We start from the raw sequence: 18,169 nt of genomic DNA, 5'->3' as shown, positions 1-18,169 counted from the left end.
GAGCAGAGGATTGCTGAAGAACTACTGAGAGATTTCAACTGCTGTCTGGGCTTTCACTGCCCAAATACTCCTTCCTTTCTTCATGTGTTTAATACTTTTCCCTGAGTTATTTAATTTTATTAAACAGAACTAAACTCTTCAGCTTAGTCCTTTAATAAATCTGAGGTCACCACAGCGGAATGAACCACCAACTTATCCAGCATACATTTTACACAGCGCATGCCCTTCCAGCTGCAACTTAATACTGGTAAACTCCTGCATTCACACTCATACACTACAACCAATTTAGTTAATCAATTCCCTATAGTGCATGTGTATGGACTGTGGAGGAAACCCCCGTCAACACTGGGAGAACATGCAGCTGGGACTGGAACCAGTGACCTTCTTGCTGTGAGGTGATTGTGCTTCCCACTGCTCCACCGTGACGCCACAGAACTTCATTTTTAAACTAATTAGACTTCAAGAGTTCACACTCAGCTGATGATTGATTATGAAGTGTATTTGGCATGCTGTCCCTGGAGAGAGCCCTAAGCTCAGAACATCCTCGAGTCCGGGGCTCCTTCTCGTTTGAAGGGCGAGAGGAGGGTTTGAGCTCAGGTAGGTCTCGAGAAATCCCCTAGTTGTGAACTGCTGTGGTATATCTGACTAAGAGTTGGCTTAGGATGCTATTTTTAAGTAGCTGGTTTACTTATGGTGTATGTCTTTGGACGGTGGGAGAAACAGGGTACCCTCGGGATCCTCCACATGAAATTCAAGGTTTTTTAATACCATTTCAAACAAATTCAATGCCAACTTCATACCCATTCCGACAGAAGTTTGAGGGAAAAATGTCAAATCTGTATACATTTTGAACCCTAAAAATAATTACAAGTGACTACTTGAATTAAATATTACATATTATAAAAATTGTCAGTTATTTATTTAATATATGTGCAACAGCGTAACACACAGTTGATTTTTAGTTTGATTGGTGTTCAGCCACAGTAAGATAGGGTGCTCCCTGGCAATGCTTCTAATGTAGAAATTAGAGGTGTGAATCTATACTGGTCTCACGGTTTGGTTCGGTTACGATTATCATGTCATCAATTCGATTCAATTCGATATCTCGGCGCATACACAGTTTTACATTTGGGGGGGGGGGGGGTTTCTGTATAAACACACACACAGACACAAAGCACCAAGCAAGCGACACACGGCATTACGCCCTCTCTCATTCAGGAGAGGAAAAGTCCCGCCAGCAGGTCAAACGGGCCGCAGTAAGAGAGAGAGAAATGGAGTTTACTTTCATTTTCTCAATCGCAGTGAAATAGGAGCTTCTGCTGTAAGTGTCAGTGAAAGACCATCTAGAAAACACGCACACAGTCAAATTGTGCACAGTTTCTCCGCTTTTAAGAAGTAGGTCCATTGTTAATACTCGCGCTCGTCTCACAAACCATAGTAGCCTAAGCTACGGCGACGCCCTTCGAGATGCACTCAACGTTACGCTGCATGAACTTTTTAATTAGTCTACATTAGTAACAGTTCATTTGTTAGGGTATGAGCTTTAATTCTAGGAAAGGCAAAAGTAAATGAATAAAATAAGACCTTTGTAACGAAATCCAAGACTTGTATACCAAATTCAAGACTATTAAGGCCTTAATGTGAGATCATCAAATTCAAGACTTATTCAATGCTTTTAAGACCCCGAGGGTACTCTGGAAAACCGAGAACCTGGGCAAAACCCACGCAAAACATGGGGAGAACATGCAAACTCCACACAGAAACACAAGCAGTGTTCTTGCTGTTAGGCCACAGTGCTACCCACTGGGCTGCTGTGCTGCCCTATCAGAGAAGAGGAGGAGTAGGGGTGGAAGGGGGGATTCTTCAAGATGAAGATGACTGGAGTAGAAATATCTGGTCATTTATAATGTGTCATTATTTAGCCTCTTTGACACAGTGATACCGGTAAATATCCGGAAAATTTCCAGAACGACTTTACCGGTATATTCAAAAAAGCGCTGTTCACACAGGCGAGGACGTTACGGAATTTTTCCGGAAAAGAGCATTCACACATCCATCGCAAAATGCCGTTAAATCCTGACATCATTACCCAGAAATGACCTCTAAACGGCTGCGCTTGTGTTTGTAAACATTTGACTAAATTACAAACTCTTCAGATGGATCAGTATGGAGTACAAATCTAATGAAAACATAGAGGAACACTTGCGCATGTCGAGATGTTCTAATATCTGTGTGTGCTGGCGCTATGGGCGCTCACGGGCACACGCAAAGCTTGAAGGTAAACAAACAACGGATTATCATAAACATTTTATCGATAATTATTTACACAGTTAGCATTAAGAAGGAACATAGAAACATTATCTGACTAACATCTAGCAGCTAAAGGTGTCTGGAAAAAATATTCAAAGACTTTTATTCTCATAAACCGCGCGCACGTGAATGCCTTAGATTGTTGTGATTGGCTAAAGCAGGTGTCTCACGTCAGCACGTTCTAGACGTGGACGCGCTCTTTCCGGCAATCTTCCTTCTGCATTCCGGCAAATTACCGGTAATGTTACAACTTCTCTTTCCGGAAAATAGCCAGAACGAATTTACCGATATTTTCAAAAAGGGCCTGTTCACACAAACAACCTTTCTGGAAAATTGCTGGTAATTTTCCGGAGAGGTCTGTATGTGTGAAAGGGGCTTTTATCTGATTGGTGCAAATATACGGAGCTGATGCGGCACTAGCTGTGTTCGATCATAAGCACAGGATCCTCTCGGAATGAGTTCATAAATAAACCACACTTGTTTTCTTTGCACATGAGGATTTCTTTGCTTGTTACCAACATCTGGTGAACATTTCAGCACCTTTAGAAACATGTTTTCAGAGAGAAATGGAGACGTGTTCAGTACTGCTGTACATCGGGGAACAACTAAATATCCCAATGCCAGTTTCTCCCCACATCATGAAGCCCAAATCGAGACGTTACTCAAGAGTCTGAAACAAAAAGAGTGTGTGACACAAAGCAGAAGTGACATATATCTCCTCCGATCACACCGTTTCCTCCCACAGTTACACAGCGGAAGACACAACTTCCTCAAACGACACAACACACACTCGACGCAAACACCTCGGACTGCAGCAGCAGGTAAACACACACACACACACACACACACACCGGGCCTGCTGTGTGTCCGTCAGCTCGGCGAGCGCAGATGGAGGCCTTCAGCTCCAAAGACATGGCCATGCAGGCGCAGAAGAAGATCCTGAGCCGCATGGCCAGCAAATCTGTGGCTCAGATGTTCATCGACGACAACAGCAGCGAGGTGCTGGACGAGCTGTACCGCGTCTCCAAGGAGCACTCGGGGAACCGCGCAGAGGCCCAGAAGGTGGTCAAGAACATGATCAAGATCGCCGTCAAGGTCGGAGTTCTGTTCCGGCATGAGAAGTTCAGCGCAGAGGAGCTCAGCATCGCACAGGAGTTCAGGAAAAAACTGCATCACGGAGCCATGACGGCCATCAGCTTCCAGGAGGTACTAACACACACACACACACACACACAGAGATACACACATATATACATGCACAAACACTACTACACACACACATATATATACATGCACAAACACTACTACACACACACACACACACACATATATACACACATGCACAAACACTACTACACACACATATATATACACACATAAATACATGCACGCACGCACGCACACACATACACGCACACATATATGTAAACACATACATATATACATGCACACACACTACACAGTCACACACATATATACACACACATATACTATATATACAAATGTGCACACAAACACACAAATATATATATATATATATATTGCACATATACATGCACACACACACAAATTTAAACTGCATTATTTACACATGCACATACATACACAAATGCACACACACACACACACACACACACTACACATACTTGCAAACACACACACAGACATATTGACACACATACAAACACACACACACACACACACACTACACATACATGGAAACACACACATAAACACACATACACAGATATATATGTCACACATACAATAAACACTGAACCAACATGCACACACATTTTATACACACACACACACACATGTATATATACACACAGATACACAGACACACACAAACACATAAATATATGAATATGTATACACACACACACACACACACACACACACGTGTGTACACACACTACACACACATAAATACACATACACATGAACATATATACACACACTAAACAAACACACACACAAACACACACACCCTAAACAGACATGCACACATACATACACACACACACACACACACACACATAAACACATATACACACACACACATATACACACAGATGCACACATACACTACACATGCATGGAAACGCACACATAAACACACACACACACACACATATAAACCAACATGCACACACATATTATACACACACACACACACATACATATATACATAGATAAACAGATACACACACACACACACACACACACAGGTGTTCCTAAAGGTGAATACAGATTCTTGACTCTGGTGAATAAAGCGTGATGTTTACCAGTTCAGTGTGTTTGTGTTCATGTCACATCAGTCAGGATGAAACTGCTCAGAAATCCACATCCACACGGCCTACCCTGATCATCCTAGCAACCATCCAGAAAACCCTAGAAGCCTAACACCAGCCACCCAGAGCAATACTACAACAAACACTGCAGAAACTGCACACTGCAGCCACCAGCTCGAACACCCTGTATCTGCACTACTCTGATCCCCTAGACACTGCATAGTGACAGCTCACGTGCTGTAATGGTTGTGGTTTAATCTTTCTATAGCGCAGTCATCACATTTATTACATGTGTGCTTTTGGATGTTTATTATTATTAATTAGAGAATTAATTTTGGGATTTTAGGCTCATTTTGAGGATAAACTATGTGCTTTTGGTGCGGATGCATTCTGCTGCAAGTGAAACTGTTTATCTGATTCAGTCCGCTGTCATATCACTCATGCGGTGTAATGAGATATGACTGAAACTAACAGCAAAGCGTAAAACATATGCTGGATTAGTTGCTGGTTCATTCCACTGTGGCGAACGTTGCTGGATCGTCTGTCTTTGTTTTGATCCCTTTAACCCGCCCAATGTCAGTTTAGCCAATTATATTTTCCAGTGTATTTAATTCATTCACTCATTCAGTCAGGAAGGCTCTCAAAGTGTGCGTCCGCAACTAAACTGCAACCACTGGTGGACAGCAGCAGCCTCCGAAATGAGACGCAGATTCAGAGTTCCACATGAGGTTATTAATTAGCAAATAATATAAATATTAGGATTGTAAACATTAGGTGAGCAGGTCACATGTTAACCTCGTGTCCTAACAAACACACTACGTGACGAGATATGCAGTGATATCTGGCTGTTTGCACCAAACAAATCGAAACAGAAATGTAAATACAGCCATTTAGAAGCTCAAAATAGTGCACTCACTGCACGCCAGCCAAATTGTAAGGTTTATAATCCAATTAATACATAATAAAACTCTTGAACATGATTAAATGTAGATGCTGAATCACTGATATGTGTTGGTTTGCACTGAGTCTCAGTTCTGAAGTTCAGTTTCAGAAGCTTTATTTTATTTTCCAGAACTGAGCTGAACTATCGGCTGCTGCTTTCAGTAGTATGACTGTAAATGTCATGTAAAATGTCATTCAAACTCACATTATGAGCATTTAACCCTGAACAAAGCACACGAGGAGTGCCTGAGCTGATCAGTTTTCACCTGTGAGAAATAGAAGCCGTTTCTAAATTATAAATTTGAGGTGTTGGTTAGAACAAAAACTCCTTTTAACATGAAAATATCTGTTCTATCATGTGTCGTTTATTTAGAACACATTTAAATCAGCCTTTAGGCTTGACAGTCAGGCACACTGCTGTTGCCGTAGTCAATCTGACAACCTGCACTTGCATTTGTTTTGAAACAGATGTGCAATACCTAGATCAACCACTGGGTGTCAATCTTACATGCTGCACCTTTAAGTAAAGGGGGCTAATAATATTGACCTTAAATTGTTATTGTTTTTATGTAAAAACTGCTTTTATTTAAGCCAAATTAAAAGAAATATGAGTAGAAAAATATAAATTCTGCTAAAAATGAGCTTGCTCTGTTAAACAGCACTTTGGATATAGTATTTAAAAAAATAATGAAAATTTCACAAGAGGGCTAATAACGTTATATGCCCCTTTTCAGTGTATACTATACTTTGCATCATCATGTACTGTGCTCTCTTTACTGAATTTCTTGAAATACCTGAAAGTTTCTAAATAATTCTTCCTGACAAATCATTTTAAACGCAAAAACACTTAAATTAAATTAATAATGCGATAAATATGAATGTAAATTGTTTCTGCATGTCTCCATCAGGTGGAGTTTACCTTCGACAAGAGCGTGATGATAAACCTTCTGTCGGATTGTCGGGATCTGCTGCTGAAGCTGGTGGAGAAACACCTCACGCCCAAATCTCTAGACCGCATCAGGCACGTCTTCAACCATTACTCGAACCCGGAGCTCCTGACGCACCTGTACGACCCGCAGGGCAACCTGTGGAGCAACCTGAGCAAGATCTGCAGCGGCCTTAACCGTATGATCGAGGAGGGAAAACTCTGAGCTGGAAACACAGGACTGAGACACACTGTCAAGGAAAATAATGATGATAAAGTCAGGACGACAAATATGTTTATGTTGCTCTGACTTATTTTTAGAGGTTAATCAGGCTAATTTTGTTAAGTTATACAAAGTTTAACTTAATATTTTTGGTCAGTTTTATTGATGCAAGTCAACTAGAAATGACTAAAAGAGTTCAAATGAGTCAACTAAAAAAGTGAAGCCAGCAAGAATTGTTATAGAGTGCACGGAGAACACCGTAAAACTCGCATTTTAGACTCATTTTTAGCATCTTCCCAGCTGATAATGATCATTTATTGAATAATGATAACAGCTAATGGGAACCATTCAGAATGCATTGAGGTCAGGTTGGGTTATTATTCACACATTCCTACACTCTCCTTATGGAAATCATATCAGCAGCCAATGGTTATCAAAGTACATCAGTGTTCACAGCCAATTAAATAGTGCTTATGTTGTTTTCAAGTCAAACTTACACTCCCTGGCCACTTTATTAGGTACACCTCACTAGTACCGGGTTGGACCCTCATTCGCCTTCAGAACTGCCTTAATCGTTGACACCATGCTCAATTGGTACTAATGAACCCAAAGAAAATCTCCCCCACACCATTACACCACCACCACCAGCCTGAACCGCTGATACAAGGCAGGATGATCCATGCTTTCATGTTGTTAAGGGCCAAATTGTGAGCCGAGCATCCGAATGTGTGAGCAGAAATGGAGACTCATCAGAGCAGCAACGTTTCTCCAATCTTCTATTGTCCAGTTTTGGTGAGTCTGTGTGAATTGTAACCTCAGTTTCCTGTTCTTAGCTGACAGGAGCGGCACCCGGTGTGCTCTTCTGCTGCTGTAGCCCATCCGCCTCAAGGTTGGACGTGTTGTGTGTTCAGAGATGCTCTTCTGCAGAGCTCGGTTGTAGCGAGTGCTTATTTGAGTTACTGTTGCCTTTCTATCAGCTGGAACCAGTCTGGCCATTCTCCTCTGACCTCTGTCCTCATCAACAAGGCATTTGCGCCCACAGAACTGCCGCTCACTGGATATTTCCTCTTTGTCGGAGCATTCTCTGTAAACCCTAGAGATGGTTGTGCGTGAAAATCCCAGTAGATCAGCAGTTTCTGAAATACTCAGAGCAGCCCGTCTGGCAGCAACAACCATGCCACGCTCAAAGTCTCTTAAATCCCCTTTCTTCCCCATTCTGATGCTCGCTCTGAACTGCAGCAGATCCTCTTGACCATGTCTACATGCTGAAATGCAGTGAGCTGCTGCCATGTGATTGGCTGATTAGACATTTGCGTTAATGGGCAGTTGTACCAAATCAAGACTGAATATTAAGAGTAGAGAAGTAAACAATATAGAGATAATTAAATGAATGAATGTGCGAATATAAAACCAACTTCACCTCAATTCAGAATGCTCAGGTTAAACATCTCCTAATGTCAACATGTACAAAGCTTAATTTACTACCGCACAATGTTAATCTGGGTTCACAAAATTAGGTGTTCATGTGAGTACATTACAAACAAAATCAATGCAAAATAATCCATGTTGATTAAAGAGTAACCGACGGTGAATTTGCGCGGAATTCGCCTGAATCGCGTCTACTGGAAACTCAAACAGTTGCGAGACAAAACATCCCGCGAGTCAACTAGAGCGAGTGATAGCAAGCTCTGTGTTATGTGTGAATCAAGCATTAGTCTTAAAGTGAACAATTCGTGAAAATAATCCACAAAAACACTGTTTGTTTTGGTAATCTTTGATTAAAACCTTACCATCAGAGTCCTTCTCTGTTTGAGGAATTGGCGAAATATAAGCCACGCCCCTATGACCGTTATTTCATGTGATTGAAAGACGAGAGATCAAGCGCAAATCTACAACCCCGCCCCCTACTCAATATTCAGTGTATACTGAGATAAAACTGTTTCTGGTTGACAGACTTTGATGTATTTTATTAGTTGTGGTTCAGAACTGCAGGAGATTCTTCTGTGGGAAACAAAAGATGATATGAAAGTCAGTGAGTTCAGACGTCTTCTGAGTTTGACAGGAAAAAGGCGGCCATTTAGACATTCTGCTTTTTAATGAAGAAAATGGAGGATTTGAACACAACTAACGTCTGATTATGAAGTTTAACACCATTTCCAGAAACAAACACATACTTACACAACACTGGACTTCTTGTACAGATCTGTTCATCAGTAAAGTGATTTCTTTCTGTTTTCCTTTGTTGTATTTTGTTAAAAATCAACAGTAATGTTCAAATCAGAGTAGATCTGACCTGATCAATGTTTTAATGTTTAAGAATAAAGTACTGTTTTTACCTCAAATATGCTTTTACTTGGGGATCTTCAGGAGATAGATAGATAGATAGATAGATAAATCCAAATCTCCTCTTACAATCTTAAGAAATGAAAATGTCAGAATCATTTATCTTCCTTTGGCTTACTCCCTTATTTATCAGGGGTCACCACAGCGGAATGAACCACCAACTATTCCAGCATATGTTTTACATATAAGATGCCGTTCCAGCTGCAACCCAGTACTGGGAAACACCCATGAAGAGTGGAGTGAAGAGACAGCAATAGAGCCAATTTGGTGGATGGGGATGATTGGGAGGCCCGATGATGGGGATGATGGTTTAGGGCCGAGAGAGAATTTGATTTAGAAATTAGAAATGTGAATTAAAATGATGAGATAGAAAATCACAATAACCTTTCTTTCTTATAATAGTGGTTAAAAAAGCACAAATAATTACAGGAATGTAACCTAAGTTTGTGTAATTCTCAAATGAAGTTGAAATTATCTTCCTTATCCATTATCATCTCTTTATTAGATATGTGATATAGATATTAGATTAAGAAAAACTCAACTAAACTGTCTAAAAAGTCTAAACTCACATGTTGCTGTAACATTTCTACATGTGTAGTATCGCACTGCAAAATAATCATTACAAAAAATCAAATCAAACAATCACTCAAGTTCTTCAATCACATTGTTTTATTCCTGCTTCATACAAAATAGAAAAACAATAATAAAAAAACACAATAAATCAGAAATATAACAGTAGGGAGCCGATGCTGGTGATGTGTGCTCAGTCCTCAGTAAACGAAGCTTTGAATCACTCGGATTGATTCATTTGAGTCAATGCTTTGCAATAGAATCTCATTTGTTCACGTTCCATCAGCTAACATGAACAAAGAAAGATCAATATTTATATATACATTTCAGCATTAATGAACCTGTAAGTGAAAATGAATGAGACCGTTCACCCAACATTGAAATCCTGTCATTATTTACTCACCCGTCACTCGTTACAAACCTTTTTAATTTCTTTCTTCTGTTGAACAATAAAGAAGATATTTTGAAGAATGTTGAAAATCTGAAATCATTGACTTCCAATTGTTTTTCCTGCTATGAAAGTCAATGGTTACCGGTTTTCAACATTCTTCAAAAGATCTTCTTAAGTGTTTAACTGAAGAAAAAACGTGTTTATAACCATCAAGAGTGAGTAAAGTTAAATTTAAGGGTGACCCGTCTCTTTAAAAGGTACTTTATTAGAAAAAGCCTGTAAACAGCATTAGCTGATGCTATCAAATGAATATTAATAGTAAATTGTGCATTTTAGAACACTACTGAGCATGCTCAGACTCAAATCTGAGTGATGAGCTTATAAACACAACACAAAATAAAATCATTATGCTGTTTAAAGAGACAGTTCACCCCGAAAATAACAAATCTCTCGCCATTTACTCACCCTTCAAACCTTTAAGATGATACTACCTCTACTACTACTACTACCTCTACTACTACTACTAATACTAATAATAATAATATTAATTAAATAATTAATAACTTTATACGTTCTTTCTTTTGTTGAACACAAAAGAAGATTTTTTAAAGAATGTTGAAAACCTGTACCCATTCACTTTCATTTGTTACTCCTACAATGGAAGTCAATGGTTACCGGTTTCCAGCATTCTTCAAAATATCTTCTTTAGTGTTTAACTGAAGAAAAAAAACTCATGTCTATAACCCTCAAAAGTGAGTAAGTAAAGTTAAATTTGTGGCTGAACTCTCGCTTTAAAAAGGTACTGTAAAAGCCTGTAAATAGCATTAGCTGATGTTATCAAATGAAGTCTTCATGGTAAAGTGTGCATTTTAGAACACTACTGAGCATGCTCAGACCTGTGATGTGCTTATAAACACTACACAAAAACCATTGTGCTGTTTAAAGAGACAGTTCACCCAAAAAATAACAAATCTCTCATCATTTACTCCCCTTAAACCTTCATGATGAGGATGATAGTACTACTACTACTAATGATAATAATAATAATAATAATAATAATTTTATGTATTAATTTTATAATTAATAACTATGACTTTCTTTCTTATGTAAAACAAAAAGAAAGATATTTTGAAGAATGCTGAAAACCTGTACCTATTCACATCCATTTGTTACTCCTACAATGGAAGTTAATGGTTACCGGTTTCCAGCATTCTTCAATAAAGCTCATAAAGGTTTGAAGAGTGAGTAAACAGTGTAAATGTAGATTTTTGGGTGAACGGTGTCTTTAAGTGGCGGCGGCGCTCTGCTTGAGCACAGCTTTGGGTCGTGCGCTCTTCAAATTAGCAGGTGAATCGCTAGCGTCGGTGTTAGCGCTGAAGCTTCCGGAAGCATTGGGGAATCCGTGAGCGGCGATGTATTTCTGATAAGCTTCTCTGATGATCCTGAAGGCTCTGGCGTTTGCGTATGGGATGTCGGTCACGGGGTCGCGGTACAGGGCGGGTTTATGGGTCACAGGACACACCTCCTGCACTGGGTGTGTGGGGGTACAGCGAGCCGCCGACGGGAAGGCGGAGCTAAACGCCTCATCATCACTGAAAGTGATGTAAGTCCGTGAGCACAGAGACCCCGCCCCCTGTGTGGAGGATGACGAGGTGGGTGTGGCCTGGGGTGTGTCCTGGTCCAGCCTACAAGAAGAGGGCGGAGTCGATCAATGGTGTTTCATTCACAATAAACTGCTGTTATTATTATATACTGACTCAAACATTAATATTAGATGGAGAGCAAAGAAATTATATTATTAACACAAATTAATATATGATATACCACTGCAATAATAGTGTTTTATTAATGTGTGTGTGTTTACAGTAGTGTTGTGTTAATCTGTGTGTTGAAGTGTGTGTGTGTGTGTGTGTGTGTGTGTGTTTTTACAGAAGTTGTAATAATGTGTGTGTGTTTACAGTAGTGTTTTATTTGCGTGTGTGTGTGTGTGTGCGTTTACCCCTCCACGTCGACGTTCTCCTCCTTCAGGTGTGTGTCGGGCAGCAGCGGCATCAGCACCGAGTGATAGCGGATCATCGGACCCTCAAACCGCCTCTTCTTATGAACCTGCTTCTTCTTATCGGCCTCCAGACGCTCGTAGTTTTCTGAAAAACACACACACACACACACACACACACACACACACACCATTATAACGTGCAGACTGCGAAGGCTCATCAGTGATTTTACTGCACTAGGACTAGGAGCAGCAAACACACTGCTTTAAACAGTCATTAACCTGCATATACGGCATGGAGAGCTCTGGAAGTTCTCAGAAGATTGCATTATCCTACATTATTATTGTCTGATGTGTTTTTGAAGGGAAATGAAGGTTATACAGTGTGTTGCTCACTGCAGAGCTCCTCTATTAACAAAAAAATAAGTCCTGTAAACAGAACAATCTCAGCCGGGGCAGAACAAGTTAAACAAATGTATCGTAACACATTACCTACCAAACTAAGTCACACATCTAGTTACCTTTTCAATATTGTAATGCATTACTTTCAGAAGTAACAACATAAACACGTCCTATTGGATATAACGTCATTCAATGCATTACTTGACAGAGAGTTTACGACATACTAACTGCATTTTACTTTAAGAACACGTGCTGCAGGAACAAATTTAGTTAAGAACTAGCTAGTAGGTATTTCACCCTCTGGTGTGGACTTTACATCCTAGTTTAAGCTAGAACAGCTGCTGCAACCCTACTTGCCTCTAATATGCATGATACCTGGCAGTATTATAATGATTATATACACACTGCCTGACTGAAGTCTTGTGGTGGATCTCGCAGATAATATCTGCTCTTCTAGTTGATTATAAAGTGTCAGAGGTGGATTTCTCTGCTGGATCATCTGCTGATCTGCATCCCAATCATCACCAATACTGCAGAAGACCTACTGGAGCCAGCATGGACCAAGACTCTCAGAGAAATCAGTCAAGTTTGGTGAAGGAGACATCATGGTTTGGGGTCATTCAGTATGGAGAGATCTGCAACATCAACAGCCTGAGGTATCAAGACATCTGTGCTGCCCATTACATTACAAACCACAGCAGAGGGACAATTCTCCAGCAGGATAGCGCTCCTGCTCATACTTCAGCCTCCACATCAAAGATCCTGAAACAAAGAGTGCTCCAGGATTGGCCAGCCCAGTCACCAGACATCAACATTATTGAGCTGATGAAGGAGGAGGTGTTGAAGATGAACACAAAGACTCTTGATGAACTCTGCTGAAGCTTTCTTCTTCATTCCAGATGACTTTATTAATCAGTGATGTGAGTCATGTCAGAGATGTATGGATGCAGTCCTCCAAGCTCATGATGGAGTCAGACACAATCTTCATTCTGTCTCCACTGCAGCAGGACTTTATATTCTATACTGGACATTATTTCTGTTCAGTGATGAGACTTTAGTCTGAGCAGAGTCAGAGCGCACTGTCCTCATCAAATCAGTCAACATCAAGACATGATCAGATTTACTGAGCTCAAATCAGCAAAATCTAGAGGCCTTCACCTTTCATAGAGACACTTCAGACACCAGATCAGCAACTAGAAGAGCAGATATTATCTGTGTTCCTAAAACGTAGACTTTTGTCAGGTAGTGTGGTGTGGAGGTGTGCAGTTACCCAGTGAGCGCAGGTTGCTCTCGGCGGTGAGTTTTGCTTCATCCAGCAGCTCGTCCTGCGTCAGCACGCGTTCGCTCTGCGCTCCTTTCCTCTTGCGCGGCGCCTCCTGCTGGCGCTCTTGCAGACGCTCGTTTGTCTTGCGCGTGTGTTCACTCGTCGACTTGCGCACCGACTTACGGACTGAAAGACAGCAACAGCACTACAGGTTTACTTTTGTTTTACATTCAGAAAACACCCGATTGTTTGAGCTGTGCCTTTTCATGAAACAATTTATGTCATAAATTAAAGAAAATGTTTATTAAAGGTCCCGTGCACTGCTTTGAAATGAGCATTTTATTTTATTGATGCGAGACGTTAGAGGGCGGGGCATAATATAGCTCCTCCCTTTTTTAAATATCAGCCAATAGTGTTAGATTTTTTCAGCTCTGCCAGTGAGAGTGGTGGATCAAATGAACAGCATGAAAAGTAGTGGGCGGGGCATGTCAGACACTAGAGAGCATTTGATTGGTCAGCAGATTTGATGAGTGACTCAAGTATGAGACGACAACAGAAAAATAATTGATTCCACCTGTAGATGTTTATATATCAGGTTTATATCCGCTAAATGTGAACTGGGTCACTGTTTTGGAGACACTAGATTAAAGATATCCTGAAGACTAACATGTACAACGCTATCATTTCAGAGGACCTTTAACAAGAACTACAAACATATTATACACATCAAAATAACAACAAAAGAAACTACAATTAAAATTAAAACTACTTTCACATGTGAAATCGGTTAAATGTAGTGTGTGTGTCTCACTGTCTCCTAAATCCTGCAGCTCGTCCCGAACGGTGCGCCGCTCAACTCTGGGTCGTTCCGGCTTTAATTCTTCAGACACTCGCTTCACTTTGGGCTTGGAGACCTTCAGCGGCTCCTGAACACACACACACACACACATATATATGAGCTTGCATACACACGCACACACACACGCACACACACACACACACGCACACGCGCACACACACTCTCTCTCTCTGTGTGATTTGTGACCTTGTATGCTTTGGTGACGACACGGCTCTTCCTCTTCGGTGCGTCCTCCTCCTGTCCACTATCAGGTTCATCTCCTTCATCGATGTCGAAGTCGCTGTCCACCTCGTCCTCTGTGTCTGAGTGATCGCCGTGGTACTCATCATCTCCAGACTCCTGCAGAATCGCCACGGCAAACACCACAGCACACATTTTATATTAGAAAAGACACCAGACATCAGCTGATATCAGGAAAAACATTCAGCTTATTTACTGTTAACGTCTACATTTACTAATGCAATTTGACTTTAATGCTTGAATGTAAATGAAAAGAGTTTAAAGGAAAACGTCTGTCGAGAAATATTGTTGAGGTAAATATATCTGCAGTGCTCAGCATATATAAGTGCACCCCTCACAAATCTCTCTTGTATATTCATATGCTTAATAGGAAGCTCTGCAGTATTATATCTGTGCATATACATTAGATTAGTCAGTGCTGAAGCCAAACCTGGAGCTCATCTAACAAAATAACTTACAATATCGCTCCAAACACTAGCACAGCTACATTTATATGCTATAGAAAAATATTAAATACAAATTTTGAAATAAGGAAAAATAAAGAAAACTAAAACATTGAGCATTTAGTTAAGTGCAATATTTTGCTTGAACTTAATTGTATTGTCTTTCAATTTCTAAAGATGCTTGGTGACTAAAATATTATTGTAACAAATATATCAGCTTAATAAATCTGTTTTGTTTAATTGCACCAGAATACACCGCCTATATTTACTGAAAAAAAATGGAGAAAGATGTTCATTTTCAAAATGGGCTGTACTCAATTATGTTCAGCACTGCGTGCATATTTTAATGGACATATATTGTTTTAACCAGCATCAGTCCTAATGATTACTACTAAACTTTTTTTTAAAAGTACACACATACATATACATATATATATATATATATATAAGATAAATTATTAAATAATTGTATTATTTATTTATTATTTGTTCATATTAAAGATTTAAAATCACATGCCACTTCAGTTGGTGTTTATAAAATTATTAAATAAATTCTATATAAATAATTAAATAATGACAATAATAATTATCACACATATGAGGGTCCTGATTTTTTTAAAAACATGTCTTAAATAGAGAAATGAAAAGAAATGAGCGCAAAATAATACAATTTAAATAAAAATTCTATCTTTCTTGCCAACATTATAAAATAAATCAATTTAATAAGGATGCACAAGAACATAGTTACATAAAGGTAACGTGTTGAACACAAGTAATGTAATGTTAACAAAATGTACATTCACTCTCACACACTTCCATACACACATCCATACACACATACATACATACATACATACATACATCCATCCATACATCCATCCATACATCCATCCATACATCCATAGAGTATTGGGGTTAGAACTTTCGCCTTAATAATATAATTTCAGAAATAGGGAAACTATATTAGCAACCAATGTCTATCAAAGTACAACATTGTTTACAGTCTATTAAACAGTGCTAATGTTGTTTTGAAGTCATATTTACACGCGATGTCAGACCCAACAGTAATAACAGTGATTAACACAATAGTTGAAACTTTATTCATAAAAATGAACAAATCTGCTATAATTAAACCAACTTTATCTCATTTATTTACATAAAGATGTTCTGCAGTTAACAATAACATCAATTAAACGTGTTGAATATACTTAATTTGTGTAATTAGACCATATAAACACACTCATTCACACACGCGTCCCGCAGATATTAGCGGTAATGTGTTGGTTGTGCGCTGCTCACATCATTGAATCCTCCGTATGTGGTCTTGTAAAACTCATCCTCCTCTTCTGCGTCCAGCAGTTTGGACATGCGGTTTCCCGCAGTGCTGCGCTGTTCTCTGCTGTTCGCCAAACTCATGTCTACACCGATAATTCAATTGCACAACTCGGAATTTCGACTCCGTGTTCAGTCGCCTCAGTTCATTCAGCTCAGCGGCTCCACGCATGCGCACAACTGCGCTCCCACAACACTCTTGGGGATGACACTAATAATTGCTATTATTAATATAACATCAAATTACTTACAAATGCATCATTATAAATTAAATGTTACAACGATGAAAACCCAACAACACACTGAAAGCAGCGAAGAAACATCACTTCCGTTGGGCGCAGCTCCACACTGACACGCGCAGGACTGGAGTACTGGATGCTACACTTGTGCTTAACACTTAACATTCCTAATTATTCATTGTTTCATAGAATAACTTCATAATTCAGTAGCTTTATATGTACATCTGAAATTTTAAAAATTAAATGTGGAGCTGAGCATTAAGACGAGTGTTTTATCGCTTCAGGATAAATGAGTGTGTTTATATGGGCTGCTATTGGCTGTGAGGGCGAACACGTGACCTTCATTCGTCACGCTGTATTTACAGTAGAGTCATTCATAAGCGCGTGATCCCGTTTATACTGGCTTCATGTCCGGTTCTATTAGTTTTTATTCACGTGTGGATCGTGGTATTTCAGGAGATTCAACGTGATGATCTTCCTGGAGGCTTAAAATTCTTCTGGTAAAAGCTAAAGAGTGTAAAATATGCGGAAGTCTGATCTCAGAGCTCCAGAAGATGGCGCCGTAAACAAACACAGACACACACACACACACACACACACACACACACACACACACACACACACACACACACACACACACACACACACACACACACACACACACGTATGAGTGGAAAAACTGAAGCTCATTGTTATTATTAACCTTCATTTACACCCAATTATGAACATTTACGATCTCTGAACTGTTCTGGATCTAAAGAATCAGTATTTTATAAATGTAGTCACAACTTACTACCCAAACTGAAATCTAAAACCACACTGTATCTGATCAGAACATCAGCTAATCAGTGATAAAAATCATATATGATTTTTATCACTGTTATAAACTAAAATGTTGTTTGAAATGTCAACAGAATTCACACAAACTAGACATACATTGCTTTTCCACTATGGATGAAATGCTCCAGTTGTTATTTATATGACATTTTTAATTGATTCAAGTTTGAATTTCAGTCAAAATAAATAAATTAGACATCATAAACATTCACTATCAGATTAAAATAGTGATTAGGGCTTGATAATGCCTATATTTTATACACCCATTTGACATTTAAAATCTCTGAACTGTTCTGAATCTTATACATTAGTCATAACTTAGAACCCAAATTAAAATCTAAACCCATATTGTATCTGATCAGAACATTAGCCAATCAGTGAATGTGTTTTAATCAGTGCTAATAAACTGATAAATTGTTAAAAATGTCAACATAATTCGCATAAACTAGGCATAATTAGTTTTATGGGCTGAATATAAGCTAGTCTGTGTTATTTAAATATGTAACTTTAGCAGGCTTCAGTATTGTAATTTATATTTCAGTCAAAATAAACTCAT

General features: G+C 39.3%; 2 protein-coding genes across 2 annotated transcripts; one reads left to right on the top strand and one right to left on the bottom strand.

Annotated features, from left to right (window-relative positions):
• The first annotated feature begins 3,099 nt into the window (after positions 1-3,099).
• Positions 3,100-9,039, top strand: tnfaip8l2a (tumor necrosis factor, alpha-induced protein 8-like 2a). Its single transcript, NM_001045301.1, has 2 exons — positions 3,100-3,516; positions 6,458-9,039. Exons 1-2 carry the CDS (start codon positions 3,199-3,201, stop codon positions 6,698-6,700), a joined length of 561 nt encoding a protein of 186 aa, NP_001038766.1. The 5' UTR covers positions 3,100-3,198; the 3' UTR covers positions 6,701-9,039.
• Positions 9,040-11,281: 2,242 nt separating this feature from the next.
• vps72a (vacuolar protein sorting 72 homolog a) lies at positions 11,282-16,625 on the bottom strand. The gene is made up of 6 exons (NM_001082944.1): positions 16,505-16,625; positions 14,709-14,861; positions 14,475-14,589; positions 13,670-13,849; positions 12,001-12,145; positions 11,282-11,686 (listed from the first exon to the last, which is right to left on the bottom strand). The coding sequence occupies exons 1-6, from the start codon at positions 16,619-16,621 to the stop codon at positions 11,287-11,289; spliced, it is 1,110 nt and encodes a 369-aa protein (NP_001076413.1). The 5' UTR covers positions 16,622-16,625; the 3' UTR covers positions 11,282-11,286.
• Positions 16,626-18,169: the final 1,544 nt, after the last annotated feature.

This window comes from Danio rerio, chromosome 19 (assembly GCF_049306965.1).
Source record: "Danio rerio strain Tuebingen ecotype United States chromosome 19, GRCz12tu, whole genome shotgun sequence".
Lineage (NCBI taxonomy): Eukaryota > Metazoa > Chordata > Actinopteri > Cypriniformes > Danionidae > Danio > Danio rerio.
The sequence above is the reverse complement of the archived record's forward strand: the minus strand, read 5'-3'. Positions and strand labels throughout refer to the sequence as shown.